This window comes from Equus quagga, chromosome 3, assembly GCF_021613505.1.
Source record: "Equus quagga isolate Etosha38 chromosome 3, UCLA_HA_Equagga_1.0, whole genome shotgun sequence".
Lineage (NCBI taxonomy): Eukaryota > Metazoa > Chordata > Mammalia > Perissodactyla > Equidae > Equus > Equus quagga.
In genome coordinates, this window is record NC_060269.1 from 29,806,698 (window position 1) to 29,828,058 (window position 21,361).

Here is a 21,361-nt window from a genome sequence, read left to right on the forward strand (position 1 = left end):
CGTGCGGCCGCAGGCCAGGAGGAGGCGGAGGCCGGAGGCGCGGGCCGCGCGCACCTGAACCGAGGGGCTCAACGGCCGCCGGGGGGCGCAGCCCCGCGAGCCTGAGCTAGGGCAGCCGCCGGCCGCCCGCCTGCCCGCACGCCGTGAGGCGCGTCCCCGGGCCGCGCGCCGCGCCGCCCCCGCCGGCCAGTCGGAGAGCGAACCCCGCTCGTGGGTACCAGGGAAGGAATTCCTGGTTATCAGTCCCAAAACTGTTCCCTCTGATGGAGCGCTTGCCCTCTCTGAGAACAGAGGCGTTCTGCCTCCTGTTGCGTGTAACTGAGTCCTGAATTTTATATAAATCACATTTTTGAACAGCATCTAGTTAGGACCCCAGGCCTTTCCTAGAGTTCTGGATGCTCAGAGATGAGAGGTCACTCTGGTCAGCGAGGAGGCTTCCTATTCTGTGTGGCTGTGTGTGTGATAAATATAGGTATATTAAATGGTAACCTAATAAATACATTGTTTTCTTTTCGAAATACTGTTAAGAATTGCTCACATTTATTGTGTTCACTGTAGTCTAGGGTTTGACAGTCGCGATCTCATTTAACCTCACAACAACCCAGATGAAAAAACTGAAAATAATTACATGCTGAGTCTTTGACTAGGAAATGGTAGAAATAGGGTTCAAATATAGGCCTATCCCTCTCAGAGCCTGTAGTTTTAACCAACACACTAAAAATAAAAATGCAGCATAAGCGTAGTGTTGAATTACAAGCTTCTTTGCCCGGTAAATGTTGGGTCATGGGTCTTGTACTACTTTATATTTTAAAGTAAATCTTGACTTTGACTTTGGTATAATCATGATTTCCATTTTATTGGAAGACTAAAATATTTAATTGACTTGTGATACCCCTGTTAAAGAGTCTCAGATTAGAGGATTGATGGCGCTCCCCACCTTTCTGCCACACGCCCAACTGAGTGAGCAGCGTGGGATAGCTTGCTGAGAGACTAAAGAAAAGATCCGGAGACGGCGAATGAGACATATGGGTTTATTGGGAGTTACTTACAGGGAAGGTCCAGTGGCGGCCGGCTGGACAGCAGCGTGCACCCGCTACCGCCCCTTGAGAGAAGCTCGCTGAAGCAGGAGAGAAACAAAGCCTGCATGTTTGCCAAGGGGGATCATCCCTGTATGACCTGCATTGCAAGGACCAGAGCTCCCTTGGAGGGCCCCTATGTTTCCTCAGACCGGGAGGGTCTTGGTGATAACCTCCCACAAAAAAGCAACTGGGTTGGCCAAGTCCAGGACTGTTGTCATCGTGAGTGTCACCTCAAAGACACATGGTTTTTAAAGGGGCATGCCAGCTAATGCCCCTACGCCCACACAATATGTTATTGGCTAGATGTTGTGGGGGATCAGAGTTGGCCACCCTAAATGTCTCTTTGCCTTGATTATATTTAAGGACAAAAAGACTGAAAGAAACTTTGACCTTCACCCTAACTGCCTAAAAGATTTAAGATAGACGCCCTGTTCCAGGACGGAGCTAATACGGAAAGCTAACTATAGTGTCCCGTAAAACGCGTTTCTCAGGTCACATTGTCTGTAGTTTGCCCATTTGCGTACGTTTCCATCTCCATGAAAATTGCCTTCCTCACCTTTGAAGACCCAAACCACTATCGCCAATATCCTCTTTTGTCTTTAGCTGAAGATGATATTTAAGGTGACAGGCTTTGGCCATTCTGGTGAGTTACTCAGCTTTCCTGGGTTTCTCCCTTGTATACATGTTATAAAGTTTTGTTTGACTTTCTCCTGTTATTCTGTCTCATATCAATTTAATTCTTACACCAGCCAGAAGTACCTAGAGGGCAGAGGAGTTGTCTTCCTCCCCTACAATGTCAATATCACTGAATATTTTTCACATTGCATCAGTAATAAAGTGACTGTTTCTAGATTTTTGACACTATCACCTTCCGAAGCATGTTTAGATAGTATTTAACTTTATTGGTTTAAAAAATTTTATTTGGGGTACTATGTAACAATATATCCTCTTAATCTCTTTCTTTGGTCTTTCCAACTTCTATTATTCAACTTAATTCTGTGGCCCATAACAAATATCCTTGACTTGCTAGAGAAGGATTTCTGAAGGATCCATTCAAGGTCAGCAATGGAGAAGCTGAAAACTAAAAATTTTGAAATGGGGAATTTGAGCTAAATGGGCCGTTACCCTGACCTATTGATGTGAAAATTTGTTAAAACTCCAAGTTCTAATATACACTTAATTCTTATTCTCAGTTTGGAATGTTGTTTTAGGAGGATACCTGTCTATTTTAATGACAATTTTAATAGGAATTCAGAATGTTAAACTCAAGTGCTTTCCTGTACAGTACTTCTTACTGGAAGTCTCATCAAACATTTGTTGAGCATTTATCTTCCCTGTGCTAAGCTGTGTGTGAAAATTTGGGGAATGTGAAGATGACGACTATATGAGCCCTGCTTTCAACTAGCTAATAATATAGTTAGAGAAATAGATATATAATCAAATACTTGTAATATATGATAAATTAGATCATAGGAGCATAGACAAAACGCTATGGGAGCATAGAGTATGTTGCCACTCATTCTTCCTAAATCAAAGAAAGCTTCATCAAAGTAGTGCAACTGGGCCCGTGCCATGAAGGCAAAGGAAATGGGCATTCTTAGTATCATGGTGAGAGCAAGAGGTGTCCTGAGAATGGAAAATAGTCCATTTTAGTTAGAAATAGAGTTCATGGGAAGGAATAGTAGAAAATGATTCTGGAATGGTATATTGGGCCCAGTTTATCAAGGAATTTAAATGTCAAGAAACGGAATTTAAACTTTATTATTCACATAGGGCCATCAAATTATTTCAAGCAGAAAAGTGACAGGATCAACTGTAATTTTTGAAAGATAACTGGCCACAATGGCCAGCCCTGGTGGTCTAGTGGTTAAGATTTGATGATCTCACCACCACAGCCCAATTTCGTTTTCTGTTCAGGGAACCACACCACCTATCTGTCCGTTGTCACACCCGTGGTGGCTACATCGTGATGTGATGCTGAAAGCTATGCCACCAGTATTTCAAATGCCAGCAGGGTCACCCATGACAGAGAGGTTTCAGTAGAGCTTCCAGACTAAGACAGACTAGGAAGAAGGACCTGGCCACCCACCCACTTCCTATGAATAGCAGCAAGCATGGTCTGATATAGCACCAGAAGGTGAGAGGATGGCACAAAAAGACCCGCCAGGGTTTGACTCTGCTGTACACAGGGTCACTAGGAGTCAGAACCGACTCAATGGCACTAACAACTGGCCACAATATGACATATGTTGAGTGGTATCATTTGTAGGTGCAATGTGACTGTCAAGACACGAGTATCCTTCTGAAGTCCCAAGATGAGTCAGCTTGCCTGATCTGCATGTGGCTACAGGTAACTGGCTGTGGTTCCAAAGCTTCAGGCTCCAGGAAGAAAGGTAAACATTGTTGGGATGTCTAAGCAGGATGAAGGGATGTTGCATCAAGCATACTGACATGACAGAAATACACCAAATAGTGGTAGTGACAAAGGAGGTGGTGATCTGGGGGGCCAGGGGAAAGCAATGGTGCTTTCTTTCACTCTCTTTCCTTCTAACTTCTCCTCTTTTCACTTTAAGTTTTGTGTCTATAAAGGCAATGTAAATAGTCAAAATAATTTCAAGAATAATTTTTTTTGGTAGTTATCTTCTGGGCACATGGCAGGATTGCACTCCTGCCTGTTTGAATTTAGGGATGACCACAACTTACTTTAACCAATAAAATATGAACAGATGTGATGGGTGTCAGTTCCAGGTGGAAGCATTTAATTGTTGGTGCTTGTCTCTGACTGTCCTTTCTCCTGCACAGTGATCATGGAAGCACATGCCGAGATACAGCCCCTGTCAACCGGGTCCTTGTGTGACCTGATCAGTGGAGCCTTCTCGCTGACCTGGTATTGTGAGCGAGAAATACATTTTTGAGGTTGTAAGCCACTGAAATATTGGGGCTATAAGTTACTGCAACATAAACTAGCCTATCCTAACAGAGTCATTTATCTTTTCTAGAACACTTTTTTCCCTAATAACTAGTTCCATGTTTGATAAAGTGAGACGTAAATTTGACGGTAAATGAACTTAGACTGAGGGCCTTGTCAAAGAGTAAGGGGAGAGGAGTCTTCAATTATATCCCCAAGGTTTTTTGTTGTTGTTGATCTTGTTGCTTTTTATTTTTGATTTGGAAATACTTTCAAATATACAGAAAAGTTAGAACAGTGTAAAGAAATCCTGTATATCCTTTGCCCAAAGTAGTTGCTAATTTTTAACACATTGCCACATTTTCTTTATCTCTTTTTTCTTATCATCTGTCTATCTATCTTTCTCTGAACCATTTGAGAATAGGTTGCCTTCATCATGCCCTTTTACTACTTAATAATTCAGCATATATTTCCTAAGAACAAGGATATTCTCTCACATAACCACAGTATAGTGATCTACTTCAGGGAATTTAACATTGATATAATATTTTAATCTATAGACGATACTCTGATTTCTTCAATTGTCCTAATAATGTTCTTCACAGCATTTTTACAGTACAAGATATAATCTCGTGCGAAACATTGCATGTAGTTGTCGTGTCTCTAGTCTCCTTTAATCTGAAATTGTGCCTCATATTTCCTTGCTTTTCACGATGTTAATATTTATTAGTATTAGTATACAAGCCAGTTATTTGAAAGAATGTCCTTCAACATGGATTTGTCCTGTATTTATTTGTGATTAGATGTAAGTTATGAATTTTTGGCTAGAATATTATATTAGTCAAGGTTCTCCATAGAAACAGAAACAATAGGATATATATATAGATATCTATAAGAACAGATTTATTATAGTAATTGGCTCACGTGGTTATGGAGGCTGAAAATTCCCACAATCTGCTGTCTGCAAGCTGGAGAACCAGAAAAACCAGTAGTGTAGTTCACTCTGAGCCCAAATGCCTGAGAACCAGGGGGCCCATAGGTGTAAGTCCTGGAGTTCAAAGGCTCCAAAACCAGGAGCTCCAATGTCCGAGGGCAGGATAAGATGGACGTCCCAGCTCAAGAAGGGAGAGCAAGAATTTGCCTTTTGTTCTATTTGGGCCTTCAACAGTTTGGATGATGTCTGCCCACATTGGTGAGGGCAGATCTTCTTTACTCAGTCTATTGAATCAAATGTCAATCTCTTCTAGAAACATCCTCACAGAAACACTCCTAAATAATGTTTTACCAGCTCTCTGGTCATTCCTTAGCTCAGTCAAGTTGACACATAAAATTAACCATCACAAATGTATTGTAAGTGATTTGTGACCTTTTCAGAGTAATATACCTGAGACACATATCCATTTGCCTCTTTTTGGTGATGTTAATTTTAAACACTTGTTTAAGGTGTTTCCTGCTTTCTCTACTGTATAGTTACTATTCTTCCATTTGTAATTAAGTAATCTGTGTGAAGAAAATTTGAGACTATGTAAATGTCCTATTCTTCATCAAACTTTACTCTCCCTCTTCTTCCACCCTGAGACTTAGCACCCATTGATCCATTTTTGCCTGGAGCAATTTTACTATGATGATTGAAATAGTGAGTTTTTAACTCCATCTTCTTTCTGTATCTATTAGGCAACACTCTATAAGAAAAAGCTTTTGCTTCTTGTCCATCCATCCATCTATCCGTCCATCCACCATCCACGGAATCTATCTATCATTAGTATAGAATCATGACTTCTTTATTTTAGTCAGTGAGTTATAATCCATTACTATGCTTAGTTATTCTGGTGCCCAAATTGTCCCAGGTTTGCACATTCGGAGTCTCTTCATGCTAGCTCCTGTGTCCTTTTGACATGGCCCTGTCATTTTTCTACAGGGTTGTTTAGGTATATTTGGCATGCATTTTGATGACTTTTGATGTATGCATACACTCAAGAAACACCAAAACAAATAATGAACACATCATTTACCTCTAAAAGTTTCCTTGTCCCCCATTCCTAAGCAACCACAGACTTGAATTCTCTGACATTATTGATTAGATTGCATTTTCTAGACTTTTCTATAAATGGAATTATATTGCATGTACTTATTTTGGTCTAGCTTCTATCAGTCACTGTAGTTATTTTCAGATCCATTTCTGTATTTGTAGACATTGATAGTTTGTTCTTTTTTATTGCTGAGTACGGTTCCACTATACAGATATGAAACTGTTTATGCATTCACCTGTTAATGGATATTTGGGTTGTTTCAAGTTTTTGGCTGTTACAAATAAAGATGTTAAGGGCATTCATGTACAAGTCTTTGGGTAGACATATACTTTCATTTGTCTTGAACAACTAGGAGTGGAATGGCTGGGATGTATGGTAGGCATATGTTTGATTAAGAAAATGCTGAGCTGTTTTCCAAAGTGGCTGTTTTCCATTCCCCCCAGCAATGTATGGGAGTTCACTTTGCACCACATCTTCCCCATCACTTGTATGGTCAGTCTTTTAGTCTTGCTAGAGGCCAATCAATAATATCTTACTGTGGTTTTAAATGCTATATAGTTTTCTTATATATTACCAAATCCCACCCAAAAGAGTTGTATCATTTTGTATTCCCACAAACAGTGTATGAGAGTGTTTATTTCTGCATAACGTCAGCAAGAGAATGCACTGTCAAGCTTTTGGATTTTTGCCAACCTCATGATGGGGCAGTTTAGGATATCTCTGTGTAGTTTTAATTTGTACTTATAAGTGAGACTGAGTAACTTTCCATATATAAGGGCAATTTTTTAATTTGTGAATTGTTCATGACTTTTGCCCATTTTTCTGTACAATTATGTCCTTTCCAAACTTAATAAATTTCTTTATATGATAGAGATATTATCCCTTTATCTTTAAACTTGCATAAAATGTGTTTTTGCCATACAAAATTTTATTTTATTTTTTGTGACCACGCGTCAATCTACTTTTTCTTTTTATTGTATCCAGATTTTGTGTCATAGTTAGAATGCCTTTCCCTATTCCCAGATTTCAGAGAGGTTCCCGTATATATTCTTTTAGTACTTGCAAAATTTCAGTTTAATTTATATTTCTGATTCATTTGGAGCTTATTCTTGAGTAGCATGTAAATTTTATATTTCTCCAAATGGCTATCAAGTTGTCCCAATATCATTTATTAAAATATCCATCTTTTCCCAGTGATTTAAGATACTGCTGTCATCATTTGCTAAATATCCATATGTACTTTGGTGTATTTCTAGACTTTCTATTCTATTTTGTCAACTTGTTTGCTCAAGTGCTAGTACAAAGTAAAGTACCGCACTGTTTTGATTATAGAGGCATTAAAAAATGTTTTAATACCTGGTTATTCAGAGCTTCTTTTATGCCTGTAATTGTTTTTTCTTATCTAATTTCATTGGCTAACATTGCCAGAACAATGTAACAGTCATGGGGATAGTGGGGATCATTTGCATTGTTCTTGTCCTTAATGGAAATGCCTCTAGTGTTTAACCATTAAATAAGAGCCATCTATAGGATTGAGGCATGTAAATTTTATCTGTGATTGCCAGATTTAGCAGATTAAAATACATGATGCCTGATGAGATTCTAATTTCGTATAAACAAATAATTTTTAGTAGATGCATTTTTCATATGTGTATTTCATCTGGCCACCTTAATTTTATCATGTTAAGGAAGTATCCATTCATTGTAATTTTCTGCAATGCTTTGATAGGAAATAGGTGCTGAGTTTTTTCAAAGGCTTTTCCAATAACTGTGGAGGTAATCATGGTTTTTCTTCTTAGACCTATTAGTAAGAATCCTAACCAGATGTTTATTCCCCTGGTGTTAAAAACCAGGTCATGGTGTGTTGTTTTCTTGATGTGGCTTGGGAATCTATTTCTAATATCCCATTTAGGATTCTTGCATCAATCCTCACAAATGATAAAGGTCTGGTTTTGTTTTTTGTGCTATCATTATCAGGATTGGATATTTATGTTATACTTGCATCATTAATTTGTAAATTTTTCATTATTTGCTATACTCTGAAACAATTTTAAAACATTGGACTATCTGATTTCTAGAATTTTAATTTCGTTCCCCTGTGCAATTGTCTGGGCCTGGTGCTTTTTTGTTATTTCTCAATAACTTTCTCTACTTCTCATAATTGTTGCAATTCTGCCACACGGTTCTGGAAGGTCCATATAAGAATATACAGAAAACTGCAAGATATTTTTGCACACCTGTCAGAAGAAGGTATCTCTTTTCCCTCTACATAAGAGTGTAGCCACACATACTGTTACTGCTACTATTGGCAATGTTGTTGTTAGTGCTGTTGAGTCAATTCTGACTCCCAGCGATCCTGTGTATAGCAGAGTGGAACCATGCTTGGTCTTTTTGTGCCATCCACCTTCCTGGGCTATATCAGACAATGCTCTTCATGCTCTGCTGCTATTAAAAGAGTTTTCAGGGCCAGTTTTTTCAGAAGTGGGTGGCCAGGTCCTTCTTCTTAGTCTGAAAGCTCTGCTGAAACCTGTCCACTGTGGGTGACCCTGCGGTATTTCAAATGCCCGTGGCATAGCTTTCAGCAACACGCAGCCACCACAGTGTGACAGCTGACAGATGGGTGGTGTGGTGTGGTTCCTTGACTGGAAAATGAACCCAGGCCGCAATGGTGAGAGTGCAGAATCTTAACCACTAGACCACCATGGCTAGTGGTAATATTACTATGTTACCATTTACTTCAATAGTAAATAGTGCAGATGTTGGTGGCTTGTCTCAATATTTGAGAGACATTTTGGCAACAGAGAGAATTTCACTTATCATGTCTCCAATATTTGCAGAGCTTCTATTCACTTCAAAAGTAGTGTCTAAGGAAAAAAGATTTCTGTAGAATCTGGTCTGAATGTGGTTTCTATAAACTGACCTGCTATATTGTTTCAGGGGCTTAATCATTTGCCTTCATATATATGAGTGAATAAAATTGATTTTAAAATAGCAAAATGAGTAAGAATGCTATAAAACAAATGCCCAAACCAACCAATGAGCACTATTTGCTTGGCAGTATACCAGAAGGTGGGGGAGTTCTCCAAATCTCCGCTTCCTCATACACCTCAGACCAGAGACATGGGTAGTGAGTGAGACCCTCTGAACACCAAGCATTTGGGAGCAATAAGGATGGGGATGGAAGGTGGGGGCATCTCTCCTGGCTACATTAGGAACATTTTCCAGAAATGCTTTGTGCTGGCCACCAAAACTCTCTTATCTTGGATTCATTTCATTTAGGACAGCTTTATCAGACTGAATCTTTAATGCTGTCTTTTAACTTCTTTCACCTTTTGCCTTCTAGCATCTGCCACTCTCAGGGCATTTTGGTCAGAGTTCAAATGCCTCTTTCTGAGTGCCAAAGCAGCACTCCCTTGGAATCATCTCAGCTTTTCATAATATTCAGCGTATATTGGACAGTGTCTTTTAATACTATTCCGCTGTGTGGTCCCAACCCTCCAGGTATTTTGTTCCAGAGTTGGATGGTGGGCTGCAAACTCAAAATAAGTAGCTTTTCAAGGAATGTTGCCATCTTTTCAAGAAATGCTGTAACTGGACTTAGTTTTATTTTTTCATATAAACCTGAATATGCTCTCAATTTTAAAAGTTCAAAATTTGTCAAATTTAAACTTTTTGTAACATACATATATAATGTCTTTTTTCCTCCCCCTGCCAGCTTTTTTGAGATATAGTTGACATATAACTTCTTTTCATTTAAAAGGAGAGAATAAAATGGACACATGAACAGTTTATCTTCCATATTCTCTTTATATAGTAGTATGTGATACAATTCATTCGGAGGTAAATGTGTGACATTCTGGCACTCAAAGATAATACAACAGTATGAATTAAGATTTTCATATCTGATTGAAGGATAAGAAAGAAGAAATATCTCGGATTAATTCTCAAAATAAAGTCAAACTCAATAGAATGACAAGAAGACTAGCAGGCTTTAATAGATTTCTATAAGAAACTGATGGATCAGGCAGACAAAAATTAGTGAAGATTTAAAAGACTTAAGTATATTAAAAAGCCTGATGTCAGACAGCCCTGCATCCAGTAAATAGGAATATTTTAAGAAGGTATTTTTAAAGCACAAAACTAATATTTGTAAAATCAAATGAATGCAACATATTTTAAAGGGACATACAGAGACTATACATTCTTTTCAAATTCACGTGAAACATAAGAATTCATAACAATTCTCAAATTTTATCACGCAAAGTTCTCTAACAACCATGTAATTAAATGATAAATCAACAATAAAAGGTGGCAAGAACCAATATATTTGGGAAAACAAACACATACACATTCCCTAATAACCCATGAGTTAAGAAGGCAATAATAAGAGAAAGTATGAAATCTTTAAAACTGAATGATGATCAGAATACGTACATATCGAGATGTTTGGTAATCAGCTCAAATGGCACTTAGGGGTAAGTTTATAGTTTTAAATGTGTTTATTAAAAAGACAAGAAGATATTGTGGCTGTACTGCCAGACCCAGACTTGCTTAAATTTGCACTATTTCTTTAGATGTCTTAACAAAATGGATGAGAGTATATACCAGTTCACACGGAACCTCTCAATGACAACAGCAAGTTTCTGAACTTTTAGCTATTTATTGAAATTATGTGTTAGCATTACTAAGTCAACAAAATACATTTCTTCACTTTTAAAAACTTCCCTGCTTTTACTATTTTCAAATTAAACTGTAATAGTAAGGGCACAAACACCATAGTAAACGTTGTAATTTTTCTGGACATAAGAGATAGTTTAATACTTCTAAGTCCACTAGTTTGTTCATTGTTTTCTCCTCTTCTATATAATTACATATTTTCATTATTACAATTTCTGAAGATGTGGTTAGAAATCAAGGTCATCTGAGGTTCCAAGGTATTACAGAGTTTCTTCTTATTATGCTTATTATCTTCATATTTTCTGAAATAAAAATAAAAAATCTGTTACATCTAGAAATAACATATTATTAATTCATAAGGATGTAATTATTTTCATAACAATTTCTTGATATTCTTTCCTTAATTCTGTCCTTTTGACACTACCTTCCCCTATTAAATAGAGAAGATGACTTTACATTGGCGAAATATATAATTCTTAAGATGTGCTAGACAAATTTTTTTTATATTTTTTATTTTTTAAATTTTATTGCAGTAACATTGGATGATAACATTATGTAGCTTTCAGATGTACATCGTAATATATTTCGAATTCTGTGTAGATTACATCATGTTCACCACCCAAAAACTAATTATAGTCCATCCCCTCACATGTGAGCCTAATCACCTCTTTTGCTCTCCCCCCTCCCCTCTTCCCCTATGGTAACCACCAATCCAATCTCCATTGCTATGTGTTTTTTTTATCGTCATTTTTATCTTCTACTTATGGGTGAGATCATACAATATTTGACTTTCTCCCTTTGACTTATTTCACTTCGCATAATACCCTCAAGGTCCATCCATGTTGTCACAAATGGCCGAATTTCATCATTTCTTTTGGCTGAGTAGTATTCCATTGTGTATATATACCACATCTTCTTTATCCATTCATCCCTTGATGGGCACCTAGGTTGCTTCCAAGTCTTGGCTATTGTGAATAAGGCTGCAATGAACATAGGGGTGCAAGTATCTTTATGCCTTTGTGTTTTCAAGTTCTTTGGATAAATACCCAGCAGTGGGATAGCTGGATCATATGGTAGATCTATTCTTAATTTTCTGAGGATACTCCATACTGCTTTCCATAGTGGCTGCACCAGTTTGCACTCCCACCAGCAGTGTATGAGGGTCCCCTTCTCTCCACATCCTCTCCAACACTTGTTGTTTCCTGTCTTGTTAATTATAGCTATTCTGACCGGGGTGAGGTGATACCTCATTGTAGTTTTGATTTGCATTTCCCTGATAGCTAATGATGCTGAGCATCTTTTCATATGCCTGTTGGCCATCTGTATATCTTCTTTGGAGAAATCTCTGTTCAGATCTTTTGCCCACTTTTAAATTGGGTTGTTGGGTTTTTTGTTGTTGAGCTGTATGTGTTCTTTGTATATTTTGGATATTAACCCCTTATCTGATATATGGTTTGCAAATATCTTCTCCCAATTGTTAGGTTGTCTTTCTGTTTTGTTGATGTTTTCCTTTGCTGTGCAGAAGCTTTTTAGTTTGATGTAGTCCCATTTGTTCATTTTTTTCTTCTGTTTCCCTTGCCTGGTCAGACATGGTACTTGAAAATACACTGCTCAGACCAGTGTCAAAGAGCACAGTGCCTATGTTTTCTTCTAGAAGTTTCATGCTTTCGGGTTTTACTTTCAAGTCTTTAATCCATTTTTAGTTGAATTTTGTGCATGGTGTAAGGTAATGATCTACTTTAATTCTTTGCATGTGGCTGCCCAGTTTCCCCAACACCGTTTATTGAAGAGACTCTCCTTTCTGCGTTGTATACTCTTGGCTCCCTTGTCGAATATCAGCTGTCCATAAATGTGTGGGTTTATTTCTGGGCTCTCGATTCTGTTCCATTGATCTGTGTGTCTGTTTTTGTGCCAGTACCATGCTGTTTTGGTTACTATGGGTTTGTAGTATATTTTGAAATCAGAGAGTGTGATACCTCCAGCTTTGTTCTTTTTTCTCAGGAATCCTTTGGCTATTCAGGGTCTTTTGTTGTTCCATATAAATTTTAGGATTCTTTGTTCTATTTCTGTGCAAAATGTTGTTGGAACTTTGATAGGGATTGCATTGAATCTGTAGATTGCTTTAGGATGTATGGATATTTTAACTATGTTAATGCTTCCAATCCAAGAGCCCGGAATATCTTTCCATTTCTTTGTGTCTTCTTTGATTTCTTTCAACAATGTTTTATAGTTTTCAGTGTACAGATCATTCACCTCTTTGGTTAAGTTTATTCCTATGTATTTTATTCTTTTTGTTGCAATTGTAAATGAGATTGCATTCTTAATTTCTCTTTCTGCTACTTCGTTGTTAGTGTATAGAAATGCAACCGATTTTTGTATGTTGATTTTGTATCCTGCAACTTGACTGTATTCATTTATTATTTCTAAAAGTTTTTTAGTGGATTCTTTAGGGTTTTCTATATATAAAATCATGTCATCTGCAAAGAGTGACAGTTTCACTTCTTTTCCAATATGGATCCATTTTATTTCTTTTTCTTGCCTGATTGCTCTGGCTAGGACTTCCAATACTATGTTAAATAAGAGTGGTGACAGTGGGCTTCCTTGTCTGGTTCCTGTTCTTAGAGGGAGAGCTTTCAGTTTTTCTACATTGAGAATGATATTTCCTGTGGGTTTGTCATATATGGCCTTTATTATGTCGAGGTGTTTTCCTTTTCCATACCCATTTTATTTAGAGGTTTTTCTTTTATCATAAATGGATGCTGTATCTTGTCAAATGCTTTCTCTGCATCTATTGAGATGATCGTGTGATTTTTATTCATCATTTTGTTAATGTTGTGTGTCACGTTGATAGATTTGCGGATGTTGAACCATCCTTGCATCCCTGGAATGAAATCCATTTGATCATGATGTATGATCTTTTTAATGTATTGTTGTATTTGATTTGCTAGTATTTTGTTGAGGATTTTTGCCTTGATTTTCATCAGTGATATTGGCCTGTAATTTTCTTTTTTTGTGTTGTCCTTGTCTGGTTTTGGTATCAGGATAATGTTGGCTTCATAGAATGAGTTAGGAAGCCTCACCTCCTCTTCAATGTTTTTGGAAGAGTTTGAGAAGGATAGGTATTATGTCTTCTTTGAATGTTTGGTAGAATTCACCAGGGAAGCCATCTGGTCCTGGACTTTTATTTCTTGGGAGGTTTTTGATTGCTGTTTCAATCTCCTTACTGGTGATCAGTCTATTCAAATTCTCTACTTCCTCTTGGTCTAGTTTTGGAAGGTTATATGTTGCTAAGAATTTATCCATTTCTTCTAGATTATCCAATTTGTTGGTGTATAGCTTTTCATAGTATTCTCTTATTATCTTTTGTATTTCTGAGGTGTCTGTTGTAATTTCTCCTCTTTCATTTCTGATTTTACTTATTTGAGCCTTCTCCCTTTTTTTCCTTGGTGAGTCTAGCTAAGGGTTTGTCAATTTTGTTTATCTTTTCAAAGAACCAGCTCTTGGTTTCATTAATTTTTTCTACTGTTTTTTTAGTCTCTCTATTTCATTTATTCTGCTCTGATTTTTATTATTTCCTTCCTTCTGCTTATTTTGGGATTTCTGTGTTCTTCTTTTTCCAGTACCCTTACATGTGCTGTTAGATTGTTTATTTGGGATTTGTCTTCTTTGCTGAGGTAGGCCTGAATTTCTATAAACTTCCCTCTTAGAACCTCTTTTGCTGTATCCCATAGATTTTGGCATGTCTTATTTTCATTTTCATTTGCCTCCAGGAATTTTTGATTTCTCCTTTGATTTCTTCATTGACCTAATCGTTTTTCAGTAGCACTTTGTTTAATCTCCACATTTTTGTGGGTTTTCTGGTTTTCTTCCTGTAGATGATTTCTAGTTTCATACCTTTGTGATCAGAAAAGATGCATGGTATTATTTTGATGTTCTTAAATTTATTGAGACTTGTTTTGTGGCATAATATGTGATCAATCCTGGAGAATGTTCCATGGGCGTTTGAAAAGAATGTATATTCTGTGGTTTTTGGATGGGATGCTCTACATATATCCACTAAGTCCATCTGGTCAAATGTGTCCTTTAAGGCCAGTGTTTCCTCATTGATCTTCTGTTTGGATGATCTATCCACTGGTGTAAGTGGAGTGTTAAAGTCCCCTACTATTATTGTGTTACTGTCTATTTCTCCTTTAATGTCTGTTAGTAATTGCTTTATATATTTAGGTGCTCCTAGGTTGGGTGCATAGATATTTACAAGTGTTATATCTTCTTGTTGAATTGTTCCCTTTATCATTATGTAGTGCCCTTCTTTGTCTCTTGTTACAGTTTTTGTTTTAAAGTTTATTTTGTCTGATATAAGTATTGCTACCCCACTTTCTTTTCTTTGCCATTTGCATGGAATATCTTTTTCCATCCATTCACTTTCAGTTTGTGAGTGTCTTTAGATCTGAAGTGTGTCTCTTGTATGCAGCATATATATGGGTCTTCTTTTTTTATCCAGTTGGCCACCCTATGCCTTTGGATTGCAGCATTTAGTCCATTGACATTTAAAGTGGCTATTGATAAATATGTATTTATTGCCATTTTATTACTTTTTTTCCGGGTGTTTTAGTAGTAGTTCTCTGTTCCTTTCTTTTTCTCTTGCTCTCTTCTCTTGTGGTTTGATGACTTTCTTTAGTAATGTGTTTGATTTCTTTTGTCTTACTTATTTGCTTATTATAGGTTTCTGATTTGAGATTACCATGAGGAACCTATATAATATTCTATGTATATAACAGTCTATATTGAGTTGATAGACTCTTTAGCTTAACCTCTTTCTAAAGCCTCTACTTTGTCACTCCCCTCCTCCCACATTTTATGTTTTGGAAATCGTATATAATGTCCTGCTTAGTGTGTGTCTATCCATTACCCTCTTATCATTGAAGTAGGTAATTTTAGTACTTTTGTCTTTTAACCTTCATCTTATCTTCACAGGTGGTTGATCCGCTACCTTTACTATATTTTTACATTTACCAGTGATTTTATTGCCTGTTTATTTTGGGGGGGTTATTTTTTTGGATAATTTTTTTATCCCTATTTATGGTCATTGCTTTCCCACTTAAATAAGTCCCTTCAGCATTTCCTGTAGAACTGGTTTCTTGGTGATAAACTCCTTTAATTTTTGCTTGTCTGGGAAGCTCTTTATTTCTCCTTCCAATCTGAATGAGAACTTTGATATATAGAGTATTCTTGGCTGTAGGTTTTTTCCTTTTAGCACTTTAAATACATCATGCCATTCTCTTCTCGCCTTAGGATTTCAGCTGAGAAATCCACTGATAGCTTTATGGGCTTTCCTTTGTATGTCACTTGTGACCTTTCTCTTGCTGCTTTTAGGATTCTCTCTTTATGTTTAATTTTGGACATTTTAATTATAATGTGTCTTGGTGTGGGCCTCTTTGGGTTTATCTTATTTGGAGCTCTCTGGGCTACCTGTACTTGAATGTCTGTTTCCTTCCTTAGATTAGGAAAGTTTTCATCTATTATTTCTTCAAATAAGTTTGCTGCCCCTTTGTCTCTCTCTTCTCCTTCTGGGACACCTATAATACAAATGTTGGTGTGCTTGATATTGTCCCAGAGTTCCCTTAGACTGTTCTCATTCTGCTTAATTCTTTTTGCTGTTCTGCTGGGGTGATTTCCTCTAGTCTTTTGCCTAGCTCACTGATCTGTTCTTCTGTATCCTCTACTCTGCACTTGAGTCCCTGTAGTGAATTTTTCATTTCCAGTATTGTATTATTCATTTCTGATTGGTTCTTTTTTATATTTTCCAGTTTTTTGTTGATGAGCTCACTGTGTTCATCCAGTCTTCTCCTAATATCTGTGAGCATCCTTATGAGATTTTGTTTGAACTCTTTGTCAGGTAGGTCACTTCTTTCTGTTTCATTTAGTCCTTTTTCTGGGGTTTTGTCCTGTTCTCTTGCTTGGAATGTATTCCTTTGTCTCCTCCATCTTTCTCTGTGCTTATTTCTATGTATTAGGTGAGTCAGCTATGTCTGCTGGTCTTGTAGAAGTGCCCTTATGTAAGAGATGCCTTTTGAGGCCCAGCAGTCTGCTTCCCTTGCATCACCAGTCCAAAAGATCCAGGAGTGACCCCTTTGTGGGCTACTTGTGTCTTTCTGCTGTGGCAGGGTTGCTCTTAATGCAGGTACCCAGGGAATCGAGTCTTTCCTTCCCTGGCCAGCTGTTTGTAAATCTGGTTTGGGGAGCCTCAGCACCATTGGCTACAAGTTGTAACAGCACACTCCTGTTGCAGTTTTCCTGTTAATTGGGTTGGTACCCAGTGTAGCTGGTTGCTAGGTTCAGGGGCTTACAGTTGCTAAAGGCCTCAGGCCTACAAGGCTATTGTTAGTTCTCTTAAGAGTGCAGCTGAGTGGGGCTGGCCTTAGGCAGGGGAGCACTCTATTGTCTCAGGCTTTGGATGTGGGGCCGATCCTTTTTATGGCTATTTGTGAAGCACAGGTCTTCTGCTGCTGATAAGCCTCACCCCCCACAGGACCACACACACTGTCAACACAGTCCTGGTCCAAGCACACTTCCCAAGCCCCTGGAGTGTACCCCGATGCCCCACTGCAGAGGCCCCCACCTCTCCACCAATGCCCTCCACAGTTCACCTGGTCCTCACACAGGCCCTGCCCCACAGAGATGGACACACTCACCTGCCTGTAGAGAATCAAGGCACCCAGTCAATGCAGGCGGACAAGTAGCCTGAGGGTTGCTGTTGGACTGGGTGGGTCCCTAGGGTGGGCTGCCTGCCCTGGCTGAACTGGATTAAATCTGCACTCTAGTGGGTGTGGCAGCCCCCTGGGCTAACAGGCCAGGGGAAGAACCCCAATGGCGTCTTCCAGGGTCTGTGTCAGCACACCTGGACCAGGTCAGAACAACGGCCCCCACCAATGTCTCAGTCTCCGGAGAGGTCCCTCCTCTCACCAAGATACCAGCAGAGCCCACCAGGTGAGTCTCTCTTCACCAAAGGACTGTCAGCCTTCTCTCTGGTGATTTTAGTTTGCTGAGATGGGTAAGTTTGTGCATGGGCCCTTTAAGACCCAGGTCTTTTCAGCTTTCATCCGATAGCTTTTCTGAGGGTATTCCCCGCTACAGTTAATAGCCAGCAAAGCCAGATAGTAAGACCATCGTCTCAGTTGTGCTGAGTCTGAAGGATGCTTACAGCAGTATTGGCCCCTGCTCCAGACCTCACTCCTCCAGGGAGGGCTCTGTACCTTAGGGTGGCTCCCACCTGGCCAGCTGAGAAACTCCACTGGTCCTGAGGGTGACTTTTTTCTCTCCAGTAGGAATTTCTGCCCCTCCCACTTTAGTCAGGACTGTCCCTTGTTGTAGGGGTTCTTTTTATCCAGTTTTCAGTTTTCTACCCAGGGTAATTTTTCCAAAAATAGTTGTAACCTGGTTGTGTTCATGGGAGGAGATGAGTTCAGAGTCTGCTTATGCCGCCATCTTGATGAGATCTCTAACCTTGATAGTTTTAAAACTCCCATTTTTTTTTTTTTTTTTTGTAGAGAAAGATTCACCCTGAGCTAAAATCTTTTGGCAATCTTCCTCTTTTTTTCTTTCCTTCCCAAAGTCCCACTGCATGGTTGTATCTCTAGTTGTAAGTCCTTCTAGTTCTTCTATGTGAGCCGCTGCCACAGCATGGCTACTGACAGATGAGTGGTGTGTGACTGGGAACCAAACCCAGGCTGCCAAAGAGGTGAGAAAGCCAAACTTTAACCACTAACCCAGCAGGGCTGGCTCAAGAATGTCAGTTTTGATACTGCCATGATGTTAAAATTATTGAAAGTAGATTTCCATCACTGTTATCTCTGGGAACTCTGTATGGTTGGATTGTCATTATAGCCAGCAAACAGTTGTAGATAAGGTACAAATATTTTTAAACATTCACTTTATTTTATTTTTATAATTTAAAATTTAAATAAATATAGAAATGATTTAGAGTAACAAAATGAAAACACAATAATCTTTTAACAATAATATATGAAAGAAAATCAGAGACCAAATATAGAATGAGGATTGGAGAAATTTTTCTGTGAATATAAGATAATATGGGTACTACATTACATATGAAATTAGTTTTGAATTTCTTGACAGCCAAAGGGGAAAAAAAAATCCACAGTGGGTCAAAGGAATCATGACAATTCTTTGGGAAAGATGATCTCTTTCTGGCTCCAAATTCTAAGAGAAAATTGTTATATGTATCTTTACATAAAAGGGAAACATAAAACTTCAACAATTTTAAAGAAAATGTAGACATCCTGTATTCATTCTTTAATAAAAGTCAAGGGCATAAACTTAAATAATAATTCAGTTAAAGCATTTTGATGGGAAATCTTCTAGTCCATCACCTCCAACTAGGCCTCCCAGATTTTGCAGCAACAACAAAACAAATGGGTTGTACATACAAAAGAGTTGTTGTTTAACTGAAATTCAAAGTTAATTAGGTGTCCTATGTTTTATCTGGCAACCCTACCTCCAACACACTGAAACACTTTGCCGTATGCCTAGTGTACTGCTGTGAAATGAAAATGACTTTTCATGCAGGATGAAGCACTAGCAAATGACAGAAAACACACTATTCTCTTGCTTATCAACTAATCGAAAAAATCTAAGTATTGTATTTGAGTTTTCAGAAATTATTAACACCAAAATATTTTAGTTGTTTCTAAAGAAATCTCTTTTATGTTTATTGCAGATGTAGAACATGAAATGATAAACAACATTAAAATCGAAAACTGGCAAAAATTTTAAAATTTTAAAAACTAAGAAAATTGATGACTAAGATGAATTTTTGCTTGATTAAATTAGTACTTTTAAACCACAAGCTAGATGAATAGAGATAAACTAAATTATTTTTCTGTTTAATAAACTATAGAAAATTTATCTTACATTTAAAAAGTTTTATGAGAAGTGTAATACGTAATTTAACTGGTTACAGAACAAATTTTACATAAAAGATTTTTAGAAAGAATTAAAGGAATGAACATTAAGGAAAACAGAGCAACAGAAGTGTTGGTATGTTGGCCCTGATTAAAGAAAAGAGGAGACATTTATCTCTCCAGGGCATGTATGTAAATCTTATTTTACTTAATAAAATTAAAATTTGAAAAAAATTGAAATGAAACATCCAAACTCTTGTTTCAAGGTGGTGGATGGCTAGACTTCAGTGAAATAGGAAATGAATAGAAAAGGTGTAACTCCAAAACATTGTGAATAATGGGAGGGGGGGGTCCCAGCCCAGGAGACACTTAATCAGATTTATGAAAGATGTAAATCTGATAGAAGAATGGGGACTGAGGAATCTATGGCCTAGACACAGGGGACGAGAGCTAGCACAGAGATAGCAGATTTGATGGAGGATACGAGCTAAACTGGGGCTAACCCTGGAGAATGAAATAAGACTCTGGATCAGGAGCACCCACAGCCTGAGCGGCCAGCACTTTATGCCCCAGGCAACCCACACACACACAGTCCTCTCAAACGAAAGGTGCTTGAGCCATTGGGATACAAGTAGCGCAAGCAGTGTGTATGCAAGTGCTTCAGAACAAAGCTGTCTATTCTGGCATGTTGGTGTCTCTTCCCTCAAACCACTAGGAAGAAAAACCAAAAAAACTTCAACACAAAACAATCGCAACCTAGTCACTCGTATACTCTAAAACCCAACAAATTCTACCCATGTACCAAAAACTCCCAGGAAGCTTCATTCCTTTCACTTTTATAAAGGAATATGAGGATATGTACAGTTCGGGGGACCGGGGGGGGGAGGATGAAACTTACCCATATTATACCATTCAAAATGGATCTATATTAACATTTTGTATAAGCTCAATAAATTCAACGGACAACCAAGAATCACTAAATATTTGAGACAGCATGCAACATGACAGAGAAAGATAAAAATAAACAAGAAGACAGGTTGATCTGACCACAGAAACAACAGCTAATTCAGTATACAGAAGACAACTTTAAAAATATTTAATGAAGAGGTCTAACGAATACTCAGATTCATTGGGAAAAATTGTATCCACAAAAAAGTAGATGGTAGGAAAAAATGAACAAAATTAAAATAAAAATTTAATAGAAAAGTTGAAAGTCAAGGAACCCATCTAGTACATAGAAAAACAAGTGATGGAAAACAGAAAATAAAAGCTATGACATAGAGAAGATCAATTCAGTAAATTTAATATTTGATTATGAAGACTTTCAGAAAAGGGGCAAAATAATCAAAATAGTAATACGCTATGGACTGAATATTTGTGTCCCCTTTTCTCTAATTCCTATGTTGAAGCCTAAATCCCTAATATATTTGGAGGTGGGGCCTTTGGGAAATAAGTGAGTCATGAGGGTGGAGCCCGAATGAATGGGATTGGTGCCTTTATAAGGGGATAAAGAGACCAGAGCTTCCTCTCTTCCTGGCTGTGTGAGGATACAGCCAGAAGACAGCCTTCTGCAAACCAGGAAGAGCGCTCTCATCAGAACCCCCCATGCTGGCACCCTGATCTTGGACTTCCCAGCCTCCAGAACTGTGAGAAATAAATTTATGTGGTTTAAGCCACCCAGGTTGTGGTATTTTTATTATAGCAGCCCAAACTGACAAGACAGAATAAAAACGAATAAGGATCTGA

At 38.0% G+C, this 21,361-nt stretch overlaps 1 protein-coding gene across 1 annotated transcript in view; it reads right to left on the reverse strand.

Moving 5' to 3' along the window:
- Nucleotides 1-106: 106 nt before the first annotated feature.
- Nucleotides 107-21,361, reverse strand: part of MGAT4D (MGAT4 family member D) — a 73,812-nt gene continuing 52,557 nt past the window's right edge. The window contains exon 11 of the mRNA XM_046656768.1: nt 107-325. Coding sequence (XP_046512724.1) covers nt 107-325 — 219 coding nt within the window. The remainder of the gene's footprint in view (nt 326-21,361) is intronic.